General features: G+C 35.4%; 2 protein-coding genes across 2 annotated transcripts in view; one reads left to right on the top strand and one right to left on the bottom strand.

The window, feature by feature from the left end:
- LOC149087954 (uncharacterized) overlaps positions 1-18,030 on the bottom strand; it is a 48,490-nt gene extending 30,460 nt beyond the window's left edge. Inside the window, exons 1-3 of the mRNA XM_089242964.1 lie at positions 17,751-18,030; positions 9,428-9,506; positions 2,398-2,459 (exon numbers count right to left, since the gene is read on the bottom strand). Of these exons, the coding sequence (XP_089099090.1) occupies positions 2,398-2,459; positions 9,428-9,506; positions 17,751-17,798 (189 nt within the window). The 5' untranslated portion in view covers positions 17,799-18,030. The remainder of the gene's footprint in view (positions 1-2,397; positions 2,460-9,427; positions 9,507-17,750) is intronic.
- Positions 18,031-18,263: 233 nt separating this feature from the next.
- LOC149087953 (EP300-interacting inhibitor of differentiation 3-like) overlaps positions 18,264-21,910 on the top strand; it is a 36,950-nt gene continuing 33,303 nt past the window's right edge. Inside the window, exon 1 of the mRNA XM_089242955.1 lies at positions 18,264-18,661. Coding sequence (XP_089099081.1) covers positions 18,577-18,661 — 85 coding nt within the window. The 5' untranslated portion in view covers positions 18,264-18,576. The remainder of the gene's footprint in view (positions 18,662-21,910) is intronic.

Genomic DNA, 21,910 nt, shown 5'->3' with positions numbered 1-21,910 from the left:
ACCATCTGGATAAAATGTTGTAAGGGGGAAATTTTACAAGTAAAAAATCTCAATGAGTATTAGTAATAATTGAAAAACAGTGAAAATCAGTTATACAAAGCATGAAAATATTATCAGCAGTATTCCTATACTATAGAGTCAATAAATATAAATCTCTAAATTTTTTTTTTTAAATCTTGTTTGGAATTACCTTTAATGCTAAATTTCTCGATATAACAATATCTTATACTATGATAAATCTCTCTATAACAATATTTTAAACTCTATTTTGAAACTGCTACAATGATATATTTTTTATAAATCCCACAATAGTCAATTTTTTTTTCCCCACCAAAGTAGAATGGTTTGCATTATTCTGCAACAAGCCCACAAGGACTATTCAAGTATTACATAAGATTTTTAGCCATTTTGATCCCTTCCCCCTTGTCAGCAAAATTTTATCTCAGCTCCGCCCGACCACATCTACCACATACTGTGATCAGAGTAATATGCAGGGGGGGGGGGTGAGCTTTGTCTTCCCCCCCCCAAAATCAAAAATTCATTTTTTATTCAAAAAATTAAGATATCAAGAGAAAATACCTTCATGTATTATTGATAATTTGTATTAATTCCAATGCTGCTTGAAGGCTAATAATTTATTGTGTCCCCCCCCCCAAAGATTGGCCCTGCGTACTCTTCTGATTGGGGTTGTCCCCCGAGAATAAACTAAACTATACAGGGGTGGGAAGCGACAAAGTGCATTTGGGAGCAGCAAAATTCAGGATTGGGAGCAGATATTTATAAATTGGAAGAATCAACACGATGTTTGGTGATTCAGCACTCATTATTTGACGAGATTGGCAATGTGGCACTTGTTATTTGGCAACATTGGTGAAATTAACAAGAATATTTCCGTTAACCCTCACCCCTTTTCAAAATAAAACAACTGCACTGTCTTTTGTTATCAAACATCTTTTCGTCAGCATGTTTTTTGTTTTTGGTGTTGAAGGCTTTTGACACCTTATTTAGAAGAGCGGCTGTCAAACATTTTTCACACCAGTCTACTGAAAATGATTTTTGCTTACTGGGGGCACTATTTGCTGTCTGGAACAGCAGCAGTTCAAATGGGCTAAATATTTAAATTTTTTTATACTCTGAAAGAAATTGTTGCAAAATGGGAGATGATTTCGGAAGAATCAACACTATGTTTGACGATTTAGCCCTCATTATTTGGCGATCTGGCACTTGTTTGGCAATATTGGCGATTTAAAACTAGTTATTCTGAAGTAAAATTCACTATTTGGCACAGAAAAATAAGAATACACTATTGGAGCAGGATGGCAAAAGATGTTAATTTTGGAGCAGTGCGGCGCAGAGTTCCCACCCCTGAATATAACAAGTCCCACCACCACTGTCTGACACTCTGTAGTAAGTTTGCTATGAATGCATAGGGATCATTTTCATATGATAGCAAACTGAACAAAATATATTTTCAGCTTGTGTTTTGAGTTTTTAAGCAAGTTTGAGTATTGATTAATGGAGTTGTAAAAATTGTCATTGCTAGTTGTTGCTGATTACAGAGCGTTGAGCTCTGTCAATTCTGATCTTTACCATGGTAAATTCCAGTGATGTTAATCAGTCAATGTCAAGATGGTTGCTTGAAAAACAATTATTTGAGAATTTTGGGTAATGCCTTGCTATATAGCCATTGATACAATTTCATGGAATGATCGTGAATGTGTCTGGTCTTGACTGGTGCACGGTGGGCCCACACCATGCGTAGTCAAGTTTTTCAGGGGAATAGTAAATAAATTAATACACAAATTAAATATGTCATTCATAATATTTAATATTTTCATAAAGGGTGTTTAATTATGTAATCATTTGAACAGCCCCCCCCCTTTTGTAATCAAAAGTCAGCAAATCTGAACGCCCCCCCCCCCCCTGATGTGGATGTAATACTTGAATGGCCCCCCTCAGCTGGCAGAAAGTGTTCAGGGATGAAACTCCCATAATAGAGTTTTCTACGCTGAATTCTTTTCTTCATTTCCTTTAACATTCTTCTTAATTCCTCTTCTTCGTTGTTCTGTGATGCACGTCACAGTGTTTACCAGGATTGCTTGGTTTAAACCATGTTGGTTTTACACAAACGTTATAAGAAAAATTGTAACTATTTAAATAATTTTGAATGGCCAATACATGCTAGCACTTTTTTTTTTTTTTGTAATACTAACGAAACCAATTCGGAAAAGATATCAATAACATGATGGTGGATGACAATGCTGTTTTCATAAAACACTATAACATCTCTACAATTATATATTTTTCTTTTTCAGCAAAATACCTCTTATATGGGGATTTCATAGTATTTTTATGCTTTTAAAATTACACTTTTTTTCCATGATGTTTATTATTTACCTTTTCTATCTCCATCTTGGAATCATCAGTGTTAGTCTTTTCTGTTTTCTCCTCCATACTTCCTGTTAATAAAAAATTCATACATATTTCAATATTAAAAATCATATCATTTGTTTACCAACACAAACAAGATTTAATGTTATTTTACTGTATCAAGCTAGACTGATCATGAGAAATTAAAATTTTGTGTCAAACAAGTTAAATTGATAACTGTGACTGAACAAGAAAAAATGAATTCCTCTCAATTCAGAGGACCGCAAATATCAAAAATATTATAGTGATACCTCATAATGTAATGCTTTACAATTTGGCACAAATCTGTCACACAACTATGGTTGAATAGCGAAATTATACAATTGCAGGAAGGATGATAGTTCCCATACAAGTCTATTCAGCAATTCCATGCATACACAGTGTACAGTCTGAATAAATTCAAGCATCAAACTACAACCCAGGGTTGGTAAAAAAACAGGTTTTTTTTTTAAAAACCAAAAAACCGGTTTTTTTTTTGTTTAAACCAGGTTTTTTTGGTTTAAACCGGTTTTTTGTTTTATATAGTATTAACATTAAAAACAATGAAATTTCTGAAAAATCATTCAAACTTCTAATAATTAACTAAAATAAAATGTTTATTAATGTAATTAACACTATTCCCATGCTATCAATAAATATTTATTACATTTTAACAAAAACCAACTTTTGCAATTTAATTATTTTTTGCTTAACTCAATGGATTACTGTGTGTTTGAAAATTCTTTTAATGTTATTATTAATCATATAATATATAAAGGCTTTTCTCCAGTTACTTTCAGTATACTTAATTAGGAAGCTATTTTGCAAAAAGTAATAAAAATTAGGTGAATATAATGTATTTAATGAAGCATAAATAATGCAGATTAATTAGCAATGATTTATGATATACAGGGTGATTATAACTAAGGTTCTGATTTCAAAACACTGTAAAAAAAGAACGATTGTCAGAATGACTTGAAAATTGTCACAAATATTCCTGAAAAAATTCAATTTTATTTGATAAAAAGGAAAAAATACTTAAAAATGTAAAATTAATGACATCATCCAACATGTGGGAAATTTGCTCGCAGAATGGAAACAATAGCCAGTCATGGCAGAATGATACCTTAATTATAGCATTTCACGATTTCATAATTCATGGAAACATTACAAAATGAAGTAATTGAACAAATAACTACAACTTACTTAAGAAATGTTAAATATGTTGTCCACCACATGTTCTGGCTATGAGGTTGAAAGCACAAAAATTCTTGTTCAACAACAGAATCGAAGTATGCCATGGTCATATGGATGTGCTTGCAATTCAGCTTTATTAAACCAAACGCCCCCCCCCCCCCCGTTCATATTCCTGAGGAACTTGTCAAAATGGGTCTTCAGCAGCTGCTTTGCTGGTATTGCAATGTGCATCTTGATAGAAGTGCTATCCACACACTGATGCTGTGGAAGTACCGAAATGATGTGGTTGCACAAAATAGATTATACTGCTGGCTAAGTACAGCATCATCTACTTGCACATTTTGAATTTTTTTCTTTTGCGAAAGAAACTTCCATTGCTTCAGGAGTATCCATGCAAATTTTCAAGTCATTCTGATCAGTACTTATTGTATAGTTTTGGAGAATCAAAACTTATAAATATAATCACCCTGTATATAGCTGATTATTTTTCATAAATCTGTTACTACTATACAGTAGAACCTTGATTAACTGGGTTTAACAGTGAGAAAGTATAAAAAAAACAAAACAACTATTGAATATTAAGACTGGGAGATATACAGTAGGAGATGTGCTACTTCTTATGGGAAAGAAAATGAAAATGCATGTGAGGTAATGTACTACTAGTACACTAGTCTTTGTCCTTTAAGGACAGCTGGTGTCTTCATTGGATTATGGGACCACCTGCCCCTAGCATGATGGTGTCACTACTGTAGCTGCTTCTTTGTGAAGGTGTGAAGGAAAAAACCCGAGATAATAAACCACTACATTTAGATGTATGATGCAATCCTTATTCATGAATTTGCTAAAGATAGAGCATCAGAACGTAGCCAAAGGTTAGAAAATGTTGTAAGAATGAGAAATTTTGACTTTTATATATAACTTTAAATAACTAAGATACTTCATATGAAAAATATATATATATTCCGACCACTTTTATGAGACTTTTTGAAAAAAACCCACTTATAAAATCTTACGTCATTTAAAGATATACCATCAGAATGTACCCCAAGGATATAAAATGTGGTAAAAATTAAACATTTTGGCTAATAATGAACCAATATGATATTTTTCAAGGAAAAAAATTATATTTAGGCAACTTTTATTTGATTTTTTGAAAAAAAACCAAAACTTGGTTTAAACCAAACAATCCTGCTACAAGCTACCACTGTATAGCGTATATAGACAACACATAGTTTTCAGAGTAATACTACTCCTGCAGGTCACATGAATACAAATGAGAAATTATTTTTCCATCCCACCTTCCTTCCATAGCAAATCTGCATGAGATTACACAGGGGTCTGTCCAGACTTTTTGCACAGGGTCCTGTTTTTGTGAAAATGTACCTTATTTTTGTGAAAATGTACCTTATTTTTGTGAAAATGTACCTTATTTTTGTGAAAATGTACCTTATTTTTGTGAAAACGTTCAAAATAGCAGTGAAAGTAATACTAATTAAACAGCAACCTCATTTTCCTATTTTATTTCATTTTTATTATCATTTTCCTAGTTTTTGATGCACTCACAGCTTGTTTGTGTTTCTGGCTATATATATGCTTGTTGACACATCGTGTTGGGTGATCATCAAATTGCACCCCCTTGGTCAATCCAGGGTCCCTTATCAAAAAATGTAGAACATATTTTGCAAAGAAAGCCAGATGCAGAAATGCTGTAACATAGCCAACTGTAAAGCTTCTCAAAACGTGCGATGTTCAACAAATTCGGTACTTTTAGACCCATTTTTCTAGCTTCTGTAGATGAAATTTTCTTAAAATCCGGCTCTACCGACGAATTCGTAGCATCTTTCAGCGCTTCCGATAAATCAGCAATGTCTTCCACCGCTTTCGACGAATCGGTAATGTCTTTCGAAGAAACGGAATTGTCTTCCGCCGCTTCCGACGAATCGGCAATGTCTTTCGAAGAATCCGAAATGTCTTTCAGCGCTTCTGATAAATCGGTAATGTCTTTAGGCGCCTCCGATAAATCGGTAATGTATCGCGCCGTTTCCAGGGTTTCGACAGCGTGGTTCGAAACCGATGAAGGAAGCAATGTTTCAGTAATTTTTTCCGGGTTAGCACAATTGGAATTATCTGTATCTGACGTCTTTTTGGTGACGTTTTCAGATCCTCGTTTAAAAAACGATGTTATGGAGCTGCATCCCCTAACGTCAGTTGGCCGTATTTTTTTAATGTAGTAATCACTATTCCTTGAATTTCCACCTGTTGGTGGTCGACCACGCTTCATATTAAATTTTCAAAAATGAAAGCGCAATACAGGAAAAAAAACGTGCACAAAAAATCCAATTCTACAATTGTTGATGATTGTTGTTGTGATTCAAAGACCATTTGAGGAGAAGTGCGGGGCTAAAGCGTTTGTATAATGGCATAGGTTGCGCGATAAAATATCGGACGCGGTCAATCCGTGGTCAACCAGCGGGATGTCCTAACCAGAAGACTAGAAACAAGGAAAGCCCTCTCAAGGTCACGCTCTTTCTCCGATCGCCTTTTCAAGGTCATGTTTTCCGGTATCCAACCAACAACTTCTATAGATAAGATTACTCATCTATGGGGGAGGGGGTGGTGGTGTTGGGCCAACAATACATGCTTAAAAAAAAAGATCAATGGCTTTCTATTACAACTAGGGTCATAACTGATAAGAATTTTGTCGCACAGCAGTCGCAAAAGTTCGTTTTTTACGACGTAATTTTCATGAAGGGTTCGTTTTCTGGAATTTTGTGATGGATCCGTTTATTATCCTCCAAATTTTGTGAAACATCCTTTTTTTTAGCCCCGGAATTTTGTGAAGGGTCCGTTTTTTAGCCCCGGAATTTTGTGAAGGGTCCGTTTTTTAGCCCCAGAATTTTGTGAAGGGTCCGTTTTTTAGCCCCGGAATTTTGTGAAGGGTCCGTTTTCCGGACCCAAATTCCGGCTGGACAGACCCCTGTTACATGAAAGCTTTTTTTCTTATTGTAGGCCTATGTATCAAACAACACGATATTCAAAACAAAGGAGTGGTTGAACAGTCAACAAAATTACCCCAGTGACAGTTAAATTAACTGAATCTCCGAGCACCTAACCCGTCTCACATTTAATTGTTTCATTACAAGAATCCATGTTCAGTAGATATGATAGGCTTTAATAGCAAAGGTTTTTTTCTTAAACTTTGCAGTGTAATTTGATATTGCTAGTTTTGTATTACTCGCTAGTTGCCAAACATGCTCAAGATCATGCGATAAATTTTATTGAAAAAAATCTTTTCTCAACTTTTCCAACATTTTCCAACCAACAATGTCTCTCCAAGTTGTCTCGCCAGCAATACTGGGAAATTTATAAAAAAACATGAAAAGGGTTTTTGTCCAGATTTCCCCCCCCCCCATAGGGTCAGCCTTCTTTTGTAAAAATATCTTTTATTTTTATGAAAATGATTAATAATTCTGTGAAACTAATTTTGGGGGAAGTGAAAGAATCTAGTGAATTTTTTACAAAAGAAATGAAATTTAACATTTAGTTTGTAAAGGGTCCATTTTTCTGATTCAGAATTTCGTGAAGAGTCCAAAAAACAATTCCCAGACTTGAAAATAATTCTTTTAAATAATTTAACTTTTCCACTAATTTTGTTTAAATTATGAAATATAAATCAGTTTTCATTGCCTGAAATATTTAAAACAAAATTTTTTTGCATAATCACCTGATAATGGCAACTTTTAGTTCGAGAATATTCTCCTGGTCATGGTGATAAGTTTTATACAAAGATTTTAGAAACCTTTAGCAGGGCTCCCACTCAAAAAATGAGAAAAAGTAGGAAAACGCAGGACTAAAAAGTAGGATGGGGGAGGGTAACCCCCTTAGACAACATAATCATAGCATAATGAAAAAAAAATCCTAAAAAAAAATTTTAATTTTGAATTAACTTTTTTTTCCCTAGCACTATTTCAGTCAAGCCAAAACAAAATGACAAATAACTTGGTTACAAAACCAATTTTTGGCTAAAACAGTGCACTAGCAACCACAAATAATTCTTTGCTGTCTCTCCTCATATATATTACATTCTTTTTTCGAGTCTTCCAAAGTGAAGAGCTTGTCATCTCTCTTGTCTTCGACAAGGCTCAGCAAATTTCGAAGACGTACGTTTTTTAAGAATGACGCACCTTCGAGACCACTTTCAAAAGCACAATGCAAAATGTGTAAATTACAAGATCCGTCGTAAATAAGGCAAGGTGAACCAGATAGTTTTACTGTGTTGTTCATTTTTTAAATTTTACTGTTTTGTTAATCATTTTTTAAATTTTACTGTTTTGTTTACATTTTACTGTTCAATGCCAGTGTAATCATTTTTGACAAATGAAGCACTTCCATTTCTAACTCTTTGCTGAGCATTGTAAATATTGTTTATGCCTCTTCATGCCTTAAAAATACAGAAGACAACTGAATGCTATTGGGTAGCATCAGAATCACCAAACCTAGAATAGGCCAATGTATCCAACTGCTTTAAAATGCAAACTGTTGTTTCACCTATTTGCACCATAATTTTAAATGATGAAAGTTACTGTCCAAGACCATGAAGTAATAAATACAAAATTATTTTTCCATCCAGACAGAAGTTTTTAATGACTACTATACTTGTTGAACCCTCAAACTAAGCAAATGAAAAATTAATCAATCAAATGGTCCACATATACCCCCTCCCTTCAAATTACCTTAAAAATGACACAATTTCTGCTTTGGCCAAATCATTAATTGCATTCTCCAACATTTGTATAATATTTGGCAATATATCAGTAATTTCCTACTCAATTAAAATCAATTACACAAATTTTGTCGATAGGATTTGGTAAAAAGTAGGTCAAAAACTAGAAAGTAGGACATTTTACCAAAAAGTAGGACGAGTGGGAGCCCTGCTTTAGATTAAAACCTTAATATTGTGGGCTGCAAACTTTTAAAGGATATTATATATATTTACATTATAAACCCCTAAAAAAATATTCTCATCAAGAATTATAATATTCTCAAGTTATTTATAACAGTCCTTTAAGAGAATATTCTCGAATAGGCCTATTCTCCTAAATATTATTCTCGGGAATTTTACATCTCTATTTCCGCACTAAAAAAAACATGTCATACAAATAAAAGATTTTTTTTGGGTTTCATTTGACCATAGGACCCAGTTTTCGGGGCAATAATTGACAACTTTCCTTATTTTTGGCATTTGGCGACAATTGCCAATTTCTTATAATTGAAATCCTTATTTCCTATATTTTTCCTGAGAAAACGTGGTCAGCCTGAAATTGCAAGAGACAAAATCCTTCAAGGATTTTTCATCAAGTGAGCACTATTTGAGGATTTTTAAGTATTATACCTACTCTATAAAAGTACTAAAAATTACAAAAAAAAAAAAAAAATCAGATTTCTAACCAGAAGCATTGGCACCTATGAAAGGAGGCAAACTTTGGCTGAACAGATTCCTGCCGACAAAAATTTCAGTCCAACAATATTTATTTTTCCTTTCCCCTGAAAATGATTCACCTTGCATTTTAGGGAAGTGAATTCATTACAGCAAAGCTTGAAAAGTGCCAGGTCACCACGGCAACTAAAAAAAATGAAATTGGCGCCAATTTTTTATTTTTGTTTATGCATTTTAACTGAAATGAAGTCAAAGGACTTGCACGAAATCATTGGAAATTATGTCTGTGGGGTGTGCACTAGTATGTTCAAGGGATTACCTGAACTACACTCATTTCTTCAGACAGAAACAGGAATGGCAAACAAACTAAAGAAAAGAACTAACCTGCATTTTTTGCATCTGAGGATTCTTTCTCCGAGGATTCCATGCTCCCACTTGGAGGTGTATTATGAGATTTCCTCTTCTATTAATAAAAAAATTGATAAACAATTCAAAACAGAACTTGAATGGCAATTAAATTCAATTTTTTTTACAATTAAACTTGCAAGGAACATCGAACTGTAACTTGTATCCTTTGGGGGACTTCAATGCATCCTTGTGGCCTTATGGATACACAGAACAGCGACGACGCTCAATTTACATGCCTAAGTCATTGTTTCTTATCTAATACAGTGAAAGTGACAGATATCATCACACACACAGGATGAACACCAATATATTTTGAATTGATGCCACAATGTACATTTCTATAATAGACTAGCAGGCAAGGTGCACTAAAAGTTTCATTTTATATCAGCATTAGAATTAAAAAAAGTAAAAGTCACTTGTCCCATGGACCAGTGGATATGATAACCTACTGGTCTGCAGACATTATGACTGGTCCGCTACACGCAATCTGTTCTAAATGCTTGTAATAATTAATTTTCAAAAATATTTTAGCATTTAGAAGAGTGATATACCAATAAGAAGGAGCAACTGCTATAAAAATTCACTGCAGATCGGTGATTCTCCCATAGGAGATTCTTCCTCGATCAATGTATCACTGGGCAGGGGCACACAAAGTTTTTTTGCTACTGATCCACTACAATTTTTTTCTTGGTGGTCCGATTGTTCAATCAGTGGTCTCGGACCAGCAGACCACCAATGATTTCTAACACTGTATATGCACAGACCTGTTTTCTACCAGATTGACAATATGCCATATACACCAATGGCATATTTGGTGATTTTGCAATGTAAAAAAACCTAGGATGGCACTTTGGAATACTCTCACAATAGAAGACATCCCTTGCACTTTGGTGATAGTTCGGCAATAATTTTGTCTCGCCAGTAATAATTCTGTCTCATTTCTCTGGCATGAAAATAGAAAATGGCTCAATACCGATATTATACAATTGAAAAAATATTTCCTTTTGCGTTTGCATCCTCAATTACTTTAACAGCAGCTTTTGGCAAGATCATCTGTATGAGCAGTTTGAGTTGCTGAGAATGGCATTGGTTAAAGAAACTATAAAATTTAAGAATGCTTTTTGTTAAGATATCCAAATGAAGATTAGGCCTACCGCTATTCTGCAAGGGCTCCTATTACAATGGATCTCGCCTATAGCGTTTTTTAAAAAACTTTCATGAAAAACATTGTAAGCAGAGAAAAGCTTTAAACAGGAAATCTCGAGTTCTAGTAAAAGAATAAGTCGTTCACAAGAATAAATCGTTCACAAGAATAAGTCGTTCTAAAAGGGAACATTGGGAGGTTTGCTGTTTTCTTCCTACTGCTTTCGAACGACACTACAGGCTACCTATAGCTATTAGTTAGATGTTATTAATCTAAACAAGAAAATTATTTTGTTTAACATTTTCACATTATCAGGAACAATTATTTCTAACCGAGTTTCATTTATTCGAAGCACACACACACACACAGTTACAGTATAATCCCTTTTTTTATCTTCGGTGACTTTCTTTCTAGCCTGTTTGCTTTTTTTCAAGTCTCAGCGATTTTCTTCCATGTTTTTTTCAGTTGTATTATTTCCTTCAGGTTGCCATTTGCGGTACCATTTTTTTACTATTGGATATCACCTGAAGATGATAGATGTCATTCCCCCCCCCCGATATAGCGCAGTGTTTGAATCAACTGAATCATTACCATTATGGAGCTTCGTGTTGTTCATTTATACATTGATATCATTTTTCTCAGTGTTAGGCCCCTTTCACACGGAGCAGATGCAGACGCGGGTCTGCATACCCTTTCACACGAGCACTAAAGATGCAGGCGCGCGCCTGCATCTTTAGTTTATTCACCCCTGATTCAGTGCCTAGAGGCATTCTTTGGTGGTTTAATCTAGAGCCCCATAGAATATGGGTATAAACATGTCTTCATTCCGATAATCACAAGTAGTCGAAGGGAGAAATATCTTAAAATATTTACAAAAAATTTTGAAAAAACAATGTCTTTTCGGAAAAATATGAAAGAAAAATTCCAAAAACACATCCAATGTTCAAAAAATCCAATCCAAAAGCATCCAAAGCATTTAATGTTCCAAAAAAAAATCAGGAGATATCAAAGAATTTGCAAGTAGAAAAAAAGGGTAGGGGTGGAGACTTTCAAAATGTCTGTGTTTAGAAATATTCACATCACAATTCTGTATTAGGCCGGGATTACACTACAAAAGTTTGATAAAAGTTCGCTTATAAAACTTGAAAATGCAGCCAACAGGCGGGATCAGTTAAATTCGCTCGAATGTAACAGATGTGTTTATTGGTTACATTTTTCAAGTTTTATGAAAGAATTTTTAATCAAAGTTTTATAGGGTAATACCAGCCATATGCTGGGATTACGCTATAAAAGTTTTGTAAAAACTCTTTGATAAAACGTGAAAAATTCAACCCATAAGATCACCGGTTGAATTTGCTTGAATGCAACCTATACGCCCATTGGTTGAGTTTTCAAACTTTTATAAAAGATCTTTTATAAAACTTTGTGATCCCGGCCTTAAGCCCAGATTACACTATAAAAATTTTATAATAATTCTTCTAAAAATGCAGCCAATAAGCTAATTGGTTGCATTTGCTCGGATTGTATTCGATAAATTTATTGGTTGCTTTTTTCAAGTTTTATAAAATAACTCATAAACCTTTTATAGTGAAATCCCATCCTTAGATTAATCACTTCTGAAACATAAAATTTCATTTTTTTCAGTTTATAGACTGAATATAGAGTAAAATATACTTCTAGGTATCAGGGGAACCACCAAAAATATTCAAGTGCTTAGGGCCTCCAAACGTCTCAATCCGGCCCTGAGTGAACAATAACTGAGTGATAACATTGTTTAATAAAATAATTTTTTTTAAGTTTAAAAAAATTGGAAGATTAAAAATTCAAAAAAACTAATAAGTATTTAAAATAATTTTAAATATTTATTTTTTAAACAATTTCAAATATTTAAAAAGAAAAAAATTAAAATTTTTTAAATTAAATTTAAAACTTATTAAAGTATGTAGTCAATTAAATATTCGTAATGAACAGAACGGCTTATAATTTTGGTCCCGTCAGTGGCCGTTTTTGGCAGGTTTTATTGTATAAAATTGTAAAGTATGGACAAAAAAGCAGTTAACATTGCTATATCTCAATCTCAGAAGGAAACAAAGGGATAGGCGTACGTGGGTACATCATATATGATGAACAGGGACCCTCATATGGTGTTTTTAAGGGTATTTATAGCAAAGTAATTTCAAAAATTCCATCCAAAATTCCGTTAAAAAGTAGCCAAAGATGCGGACGAATTCGCTCCGCATCGTGTGAATAGCTTCGAATAAACCTATTGTTATAACTTCTATGTGCGGATGCGGAACCCGCACTTAGGTTTTGACACACGCGGACGACGTCCGGACCCACATGAACATTTCCTAGGTGCGGAGATATTTCGGCTCGTCTGAAAGGATCAGTATATTCCAATTGTTAAAACTTCTTCCGGACCCGTGTCCGCATCCACTCTGTGTGAAAGGCCTCTTACATTGTTATCGTGTTGGAATATTTTGTTTACAATTTATTTCTTTCAGGATGTATATCCATATTTCCATACTTAATTTTTTACATACTAGCCATTATGGTTTTGATCCCACAATCATATTTTTATTGAACCCAGAGAATTTTTGAGATTTTTGATTAAACGCAGAGATCTCTCATTTTTTTACTCTGACAGTTGTATTATGGTTATTATTTTCAATTGAGTATCTAATCTCGGTCCCTTATTCAGTCTAAGAATGTTGTTTTGTTTCTTTATAATCATTTATTTTGTTTTTTAACAGTCATAGTACAACAAACCCCATCTAAGACTGACACTGTATGACACGGAAGCATGTCTTACATGGAATCAAAATATAGTCTGTTAAATGTGCTTTTATTTGCACCTTTATAAAATGGACATTGGTCTAAAATGGAATATTATTTCAATCTATTGATGTTCCATTTCATACAAGTTTTCACTGTACTATCATTTTGTTGGCAATATTTTCCTTTAGCAAGAAAGACGTCTGAAAGCATAACTCCCTCCATTTCATTCTTGGTGACTTATGTTTTTGGGCGTTTGCAGGGGTGGGAAGTGACTAAGTCCATTGCGGAGCAGCTTTGGAGCAGCAAAATTCAGGATTCGGAGCAGCAAAATTCAGGATTCGGAGCAGTTTTGGAGCAGCAAAATGTGGGATTCAGAGTAGATATTTATAAATTGGAGCAGTGAAATTAACAAGAATATTTTCGTTAACCCTCAACCCTTTTCAAAATAAAACTGCACTGTCTTTTGCTATGAAACATATCTTCATCAGCTTGATTTTTGTTTTTGGTGTTTTAGGCTTTTGACACCTTGTTTGAAAGAGCGGCTGTCATAAAATTTTTTGCACCCGTCTATTTAGGATGATTTTTGCTTACCGAGGGCATTATTTGCTGCCTTGAACAGCAGCACTTCAAATGAGCTACAAAATTTTTTGTAAGTTTTTAATTTTTTTATACTTGGAAAGAAATTGTTGCAAAATGGGAGAAAATTTCGGAAGTATCAACTCGATGTTTGGCGATTCAGCACTCATTATCTGGCGATCTGACACTCGTTATTTGGCGAGATTGGCGATTTAACGCTCATTATTCGGCACCATTGGCGATTTAACCCTCGTTATTCGGCAACATTGTCGATTTAGCGCTTGTTATTCGGCAACATTGGCAATTTAACACTCGTTATTCAGCAAAGTTTCTAAACTAACATTCGTAATTCGGCGGACATGCGCTTTTTACTCCCAGAATGACATTTTTTTTCACAAAACATCGGGATTTAACACAATGACAATCGCAGGGGTGGGAAGTGACCAAGTCCATTTCGGAGCAGCAAAATTCAGGATTCAGAGCAGCAAATTCAGGATTTGAAGCAGCAAAATATGGGATTCGGAGCAGATATTTATAAATTGGATCAGTGAAATTAACAAGAATATTTCCCTTAACCCTCAACCCTTTTCAAAATAAAACTGTACTGTCTTTTGTTATCAAACATCTTTTCGTCAGCTTGATTTTTGTTTCTGGTGTTTTAGGTTTTTGAGATCTTGTTTGAAAGAGCGGCTGTCATAAAATTTTTTGCACCTGTCTATTTAAGATTATTTTTGCTTACTGAGGGCGCTATTTGCTGCCTTGAACAGCACTTCTTCAAATGAGCTAAAAAATTTTTTATAAGTTTTCAAATTTTTTATACTTGGAAAGAAATTGTTGCAAAATGGGAGAGAATTTCGGAAGAATCAACTCGATGTTTGGCGATTCAGCACTCATTATCTGGCGAGATTGGCGACATGACACTCGTTATTTGGCGAGATTGGCGATATGATGCTCGTTATTCGGCAAAGTTTCTAAACTAAAATTTGTAATTTGGCGGACATGCGCTTTTTACTCCCGAAATGGAAATTTTTTTCACGAAACATCTGGATTTAACACAATGACGATCGACTACAGTAATTTCTGCTGCTTCCAGTGGCGACTTTTTTTTTTTTAAACGGATACACTCGCATTTGTACTTTAAAGCTGAAAGACATTGCAAACCATCTTCAGTTCCACGATCACGGACAATATCGGGGTTTCGCGATGGAAAGCCTGATGAGGTGCCGATAGTTTGAGTACAGTGGAATAAAACACACTCTTCTCGGAAAGAATCGTTTCGTGGCTAGCAGGAACAAAAAATTTTTGGCGTCCTTTCCGAAATTCCGGGCATACTAAAGCAAAATTCGCTATTTGGCGCAGAAAAATACGAAAATACGCTATTGGAGCAGGATGGCGCAAGATATTAGTTTTGGCGCAGTGTGGCGCAGAGTTCCCACCCCTGCATTTGTCTCGATAAAACGAATTATACGATACCATAGCTCTGCTCCTCTAATTTCGCCAAGGTCCCCACCACAAAGCTTGAATAAAATGATACAAATATAAAAATGGTGATATTTGCCGATACATCATGGGTGCTTGGCGATTCATCCTCAACGACCTGCTGTAATATGAAAGGAGTTATAATAGGCTTGCAAACATGGATGAACAACCTGCCCTTCGTGCTGAGCAATATTTTGCCCCGATTACTCTCCTCTCTTGCAGACAATGACTTTAAAACCTAATGGTCCAAACCTAAATGGTATATCATTATGACCCTATTCATAATGGTTGGTACACCTGTTCATTGACATAGTTATCAATAATTCATACTCGTATCACATTTCAAAGTGCAGTCGAACCCTGTTATAGTTACCCCCCCCCCTCTTCATGTCGCTCCAAATCCGCTTAGTGCCAGAAAGTTTGGTGAGCAAATCTTTCATTTCCAGGCTTTACATGTGTTAGACCGTGATTCAATGGAACAGCTTTGGTATATGTCCAGATTTCATGAGCTGGGCTCCAAAGCAGAATACGCCGAAACCTACAACGCATGTCACAAAACAATCAGTGCTTCTGCGGAACAATCTGGAAGAATTTTTAAAAAAGCATAGTGAAGAAACACTATCACGGGAACTTTTACAGCAGAGCATATCCAGTCAGCCGAGGGCTCATTGCAAAACAATGCTGCTTTGGGAAAGCAGGGTTGCACCCATATTTGGCAATTTCCATTTTTGCCAAAATTTTGTCAATTGTTAACGGAACAGATGCAGTATGGTCCGCCACGACTTTGGCGACTTTTTTCTCGCGATAAGTCGCCAAGACCGTCATAATGCTTCTCTGGGTTGCCGTATTTTTTAACACTTTTCCGGTTTCGTTGGGTGATACTAGATGGCGCTAGCTTCAACAAACAGGATTTTTCTTTTGTTCACCGCGTTTTTTCAAAAATTCTAAGCAGCCGTTGTTCCATTTCCAGCGCGTCTCTCTCTCTCTCTCTCTCATTATTATTCCTCCCTTCTGTAGCTCTAGTTATTTGGATTATCTACTGCTCAGGTTGTATCATACCATTTTATTATTTCGTTGTATTTATTAGTTATTCATCCATTGCCATGCCTTCTGTTTTATCGGTTTATTATTTAAAATGAACCTACAGAATTTTTCATGCCCGGACCCGTTTACTTAAAGAAAAGGGTCCGGGTTTTAATTTTAATGCATAAATATTTATTTATTCAACATGCCCGGATCCGTTTATTTAAAAAAAAGGGTCCGGGTTTTAGTTTTAATGCATAGAATATTTATTTATTTATTCAACATGCCCGGATCCGTTTATTTAAAAAAAAGGGTCCGGGTTTTAGTTTTAATGCATGGAATATTTATGCCCGGAATTCCTTATGCCCCGATCTTTTTATTATTAAAAAAATGGGCCAGGTGTAATTTTTTTTTAACTGATATTTTTTTATATTTTTATGCTTGGTGGTTTCTAATATGTTTTGCACGCTTTTTTTTCGGCGTCCGTAGTGTCTGACGGCCTTGGCGACTCTTCGTCGGGCCATCAGACATGTGTGGCACCAAATAATCGCCAAGTGGCGGACCATACGACAGCTGTTCCCAAGGTTTTGTCAATTGGATTGTATTCATTTTTGTGGCAAACCCAATAGCAACCGAATTTCTTGGTGGGATTGCTGTTTGGAACCATGCTAGAAACACATTTCAGGGAAAAAAACTACAATTTCTTTCACAGATATCAGACTTCTGTCAAAATCCAAAAGCGTTTCCTCATCCAACTGAAGAATGCTCATCCATGAAAATCTCACGAACAAAAGTGCATGAAGACGAACAGTCCTATGCGCGCCAAATTTCAATGATGACAAACATGATAATGCGACCCAAAATACTCATGATAACATTTGTGCTGGTGCCAATAAGAAATGACACTAAAATAGATAAGAGTAGCACCTTGACTTAACATTGTTTGTCTCCAATCCAAAATTTCGAAAGAGCCCACAGCACCAAGTTAATCAGTTGGCAACAAAAAAAATTATCACCAAATTTGGCGCAACCCCGCTTATGGGATGTTAGCCTAGACGTGATTATACTGTACTTACTTTTCTAAAGGAAACTACAGCAATGAAATTCAATATTAATGTATATTCAATATCTTGAATGCTGGCACATATGGTATACTAAAAGCGACCAAATCTACCACGAGCTAAAAGTCGATAATAAAAGAAATTATCTTTAGCACAGATAAGGAGTCATTTTCTCTCAGCAACAAACAGTTAATTAAAAATAACACTGGGAGGGGAGAGAGAGAGAAAAATAACTCACTGAAGCCTGGCTGCGAGTTTGTCTCTTGTTATCAGATTCGGTTGCCATTTTCTCCTTCCTCTAGAGAGCGACTGAGTAGGATGCGATTCGTATCAGATCTTGTAGTACTTAAATTACAGAAACATAAGACAATTAAAACAATCAAAAAATCGTAATTAACTACCATGAAGATCACAATGGATGCCGCAACTGGTGATAACGTCGTGGATGAGGCTAATTAATGGATTTCAAGTTGTGATTAAACGAGAGACATCATAATTGTTTGACCATATTTTATCAACACCTTATGGTGTGACCATACATGCCGAATTTTCATGATAGAATATTTTTTTCATAACATTAGGCCATCTCATAATTTAAGTAAAGCTTCTCATTTTGCGAAGTAAGCTAAGAAAGTTCAGTTTGAAAATTTTTCAAATTATTTAACGCGAGTTGAACATAAATCAACTGTCCCGTATTTGTTTGAAATATGGTCACGTCTTCGATTAAGAGAAATCATCTCTTTCAATCCAGAAAAAGTGAAATAAAAGAAACAAGTATTCATAAACTATGTATATAGTCATAATTATTGTGACATAATTTCGAAACTTTATGAAAATTATCTTCGTTCACGGATCAGGTGGAACGTTAAACAGAAATGGCAACGCAAACGTTATTTTGTAGTAGTATGTTTGTTTACATATGGAGATCTTTCTGTTTTGATCATAGAGAATGCTGCGAGTAGTTTTAGCTGTTTCATGAAGAACAGACGACAGATATTTTCGTCAGTACCCTGAAGCTTGGCGTGCGTGTTGCGTGTTATAGTATCTCCTGTAGAAATTGCAGTATGGCAGAGAATTTGGAAGACTTACCCACTTTGGAACCGAACATTCCTTTGAGGTTGCAATATCGAGAAGTCATCAGTGAAACTCGTAAGAGATGTATTTTATTTTAATATGTATTATATAGACATATACTTCATTTTATTACATTGAAGTGTCAGTCCTTGAATCGTAGGTCGTTTAAAACGCAATTTACTTATTTTTTCAGTCGAAATTTTATCATTTTAAATCAAAATACTACAAACTATAGAGAAATATACATTTGGGACACTCAATCAATAGTGGGGAACAGCTGTCGTATGGTCCGCCACTTGGCGATTATTTGGCGCCACACATGTCTGATGGCCCGACGAAGAGTCGCCATGGCCGTCAGACACTACGGACGCCGAAAAAAAAAAAACATCAGCGTGCAAAACATAATAGAAACCACCAAGCATAAAAATCGAAAAAAATATCAGTTAAAAAGAATTACACCTGGCCCATTTTTTTAATAATAAAAAGATCGGGGCATAAGGAATTCCGGGCATAAATATTCTATGTATTAAAACTAAAACCCGGACCCTTTTTTTAATAAACGGATCCGGGCATGAAAAATTCTGTAGGTTCATTTTAAATAATAAACCGATAAAATGGAAGGCATGGCAATGGATGAATAACTAATAAATACAACGAAATAATAAAATGGTATGATACAACCTGAGCAGTAGATAATAATCTGTAATGACGTAAGCTACAGAAGGGAGGAATAATAATCAAAGAGAGAGAGAGACGAGCTAGAAATGGAACAACGGCTGCTTAGAATTTTTGAAAAAACGTGGTGAACAAAAGAAAAATCCTGTTTGGCGAAGCTAGCGCCATCTAGTATCACCCAACGAAACCGGAAAAGTGTTAAAAGATACGACAACCCAGAGAAGCATTATGACGATCTTGGCGACTTATCGCGAGAAAAAAGTCGCCAAAGTCGTGGCAGACCATACTGTGTCTGTTCCGCAACTAAAACTATACTCCTGCAAGTAATCACTGTTGCTAATATTGTGGCTGGAGTTAAGCTTTAACGTTTTCCTGAGAGCAAGTTTTCTGCACCGCATGCAACCTGAATCGCCCAGCACGACACAACCGTTCACTCACGATAGGGAAAAGCAGTGTGACTGCTTTCCTACAGAGCACGACATGCCTCACGTCAGTGCTTTAGGTTTGGTGTGATTGACCGGATGCTTCTGGAGGGAAGGAACCAAATGCGTGGTGCGCCACATGTTTTGCCGATCTTCACTTTTGTTGTGGTTTTCTTTCTCTTTCTTTTTGCCTCCCTTTTCTTATTGTTCAAAAGTATGTGGATATGCAGACAACTGAACAGCTGGTGCTCTATGATAGAAAAACACGAACGAAAGCGTGTGATAAAGTTACTTTTCTGTCAATGCCAAACAGTCCTATTCGGTTCTTATGATGCTAAAAACCTGTTCCTAGGAAAACCCAGCTGGATTATAATTTCTCTATATGGCGGGGGAGTAAACAATTTTTGTAACGGCTACAGTATAATCCCATTTCAGCATTGGACATGTTGGAGATTTTTCAGTTAATATGCAGAATACTGACCCCTTTATTTGTCACCAGTTGTTGTTTGCAATGTTATTATTCTTATGGTAACCCTACCATGCAATGCCACAGTGACACCAAAAACGCACACAGAAGAATATGGCTGATCAGCACCGACTAGGAAGAAAAGCCTCATCACGCTGGAAAGAAAATTACCAAAGAAATAAGGGATTATAATGAGTTCAAGATTGAAAATTAAGCAACATATTATAAAATGAGTGAATTGAAACATGATTCCAAAATAAAAACTCTCTGGATTATATATGTTACTGCCAAAGCCCAAAATCAAACTGGTTGGCTCAATTGACCTTGCCAATCTCCGAATTTCTGGCTTTCACTGGCCAAATCCTGGCCCCAGTCTATTGATCTGTAAAGGGAGTTAGGTGTTTAAAAGAGAACAATTCCTTCACAATTCAAAGATAATTAAACATTTATTACACAAAATTACAGGACCTACCAATACAAGCAGACTGCGTGACTGCCTGGTTTGGGCAGCAAAACATAGATAGAGTTCCTCAATCGCACGGGGGGGGAGGGGGGAACTTTTTTTTTCTATCACATGGACAGTGTCATCCAGTGGTGGAGGCTGTCGCCACAGAGCCCTAAGGTATTGATATTCCGATTCCTTTGATCGTTAGGGTTGTTGTACCTAACTATAATAATAAATGGTCATAATTATCACAAAAATATGGCAACGTGGGGATCACCCTTGATTCATAGGGATATGTATAGAACAATATATATGGTCTGGTCAAAGCCCAGCAAAAGCCTGAAATTCTATCTGGTCTATTCCGGGTTCCTTTTCTGTAACATATATTCTCTGGGTGGTTGATTCTCAATGTACAACCTTTTTATTGCCAAGTTTATGGCTGTCCAAAAGTGCTGATATGTCACCAACACCGGCCTCTTTCGGTACATTTTTAGATATCAATAACCCTAGCAAATAGTGGCAAATAGGTTTTGGCGATTGAAACAAAAAAGAGTAGCCAAACAGTGGTACATAGCATATTGCAAATTTACTTTCTGGGTTATAAATAAAAACTAGGACGCTCTTTCAAACAATACAATCCCTCCTGTTTAAAGTGAAAATTCTGTAGGATTTAAATAAAAACGTGATTGCAGAATTAAAACTTGAAGTATAACGAACAGGCTAGAAAGCAAAAAAGTAATAAAAATGGGAATATGATATGTGGAACCTGAGAGACAATAAGTTCCAAAATGATATTCAAACAAGAAAAACAAAAATAACATATTGTTACTATGAGACAACAAACAGTATAATCAGGGAAAAAAACTTCAAAATTGTAATGGATCAATTCACCTGCAGTGCTCCTTGACACAAAAGCCTATTATTACTAGTGACCTTTAGGAATGGCGTCATGATGATAAAAACAACAAACCATAGAAAAAAGAAATGCGAAGCCAGCAATCTAAAGAAAATATTGGAAGGGGGAAGGGTAAAACGCTGAGAAGAAAAGCTGTAATAGACTAAAAAGGAAATCACTGAAATATGTCATTAAAGAAAAATGGAATTCAGCATGGCTGGATAAATCCCAGGCGCCAGGTCACCATGGTGAGTAAGCAATTAGTATTCGCCCCTGAAATTTGGTGTGGTTATTAAATTGGAATCTGAGAACAATACAAAATTTTTTCTGAATTTATATCAGCTTATCTATTGATAATGAAGATGGTCACTGTGTCTTTGGAAAGTAAAAAAATTTTACTTTTTACCATTTTCCATGGAAA

Source organism: Pholcus phalangioides, unplaced genomic scaffold (assembly GCF_987345545.1).
Source record: "Pholcus phalangioides strain wild (caught in Gottingen) unplaced genomic scaffold, Ppha-v1.0 ptg000003l_1, whole genome shotgun sequence".
Lineage (NCBI taxonomy): Eukaryota > Metazoa > Arthropoda > Arachnida > Araneae > Pholcidae > Pholcus > Pholcus phalangioides.
Note: the sequence above shows the minus strand (reverse complement) of the source record. Positions and strands in the feature narration are given on the sequence as shown.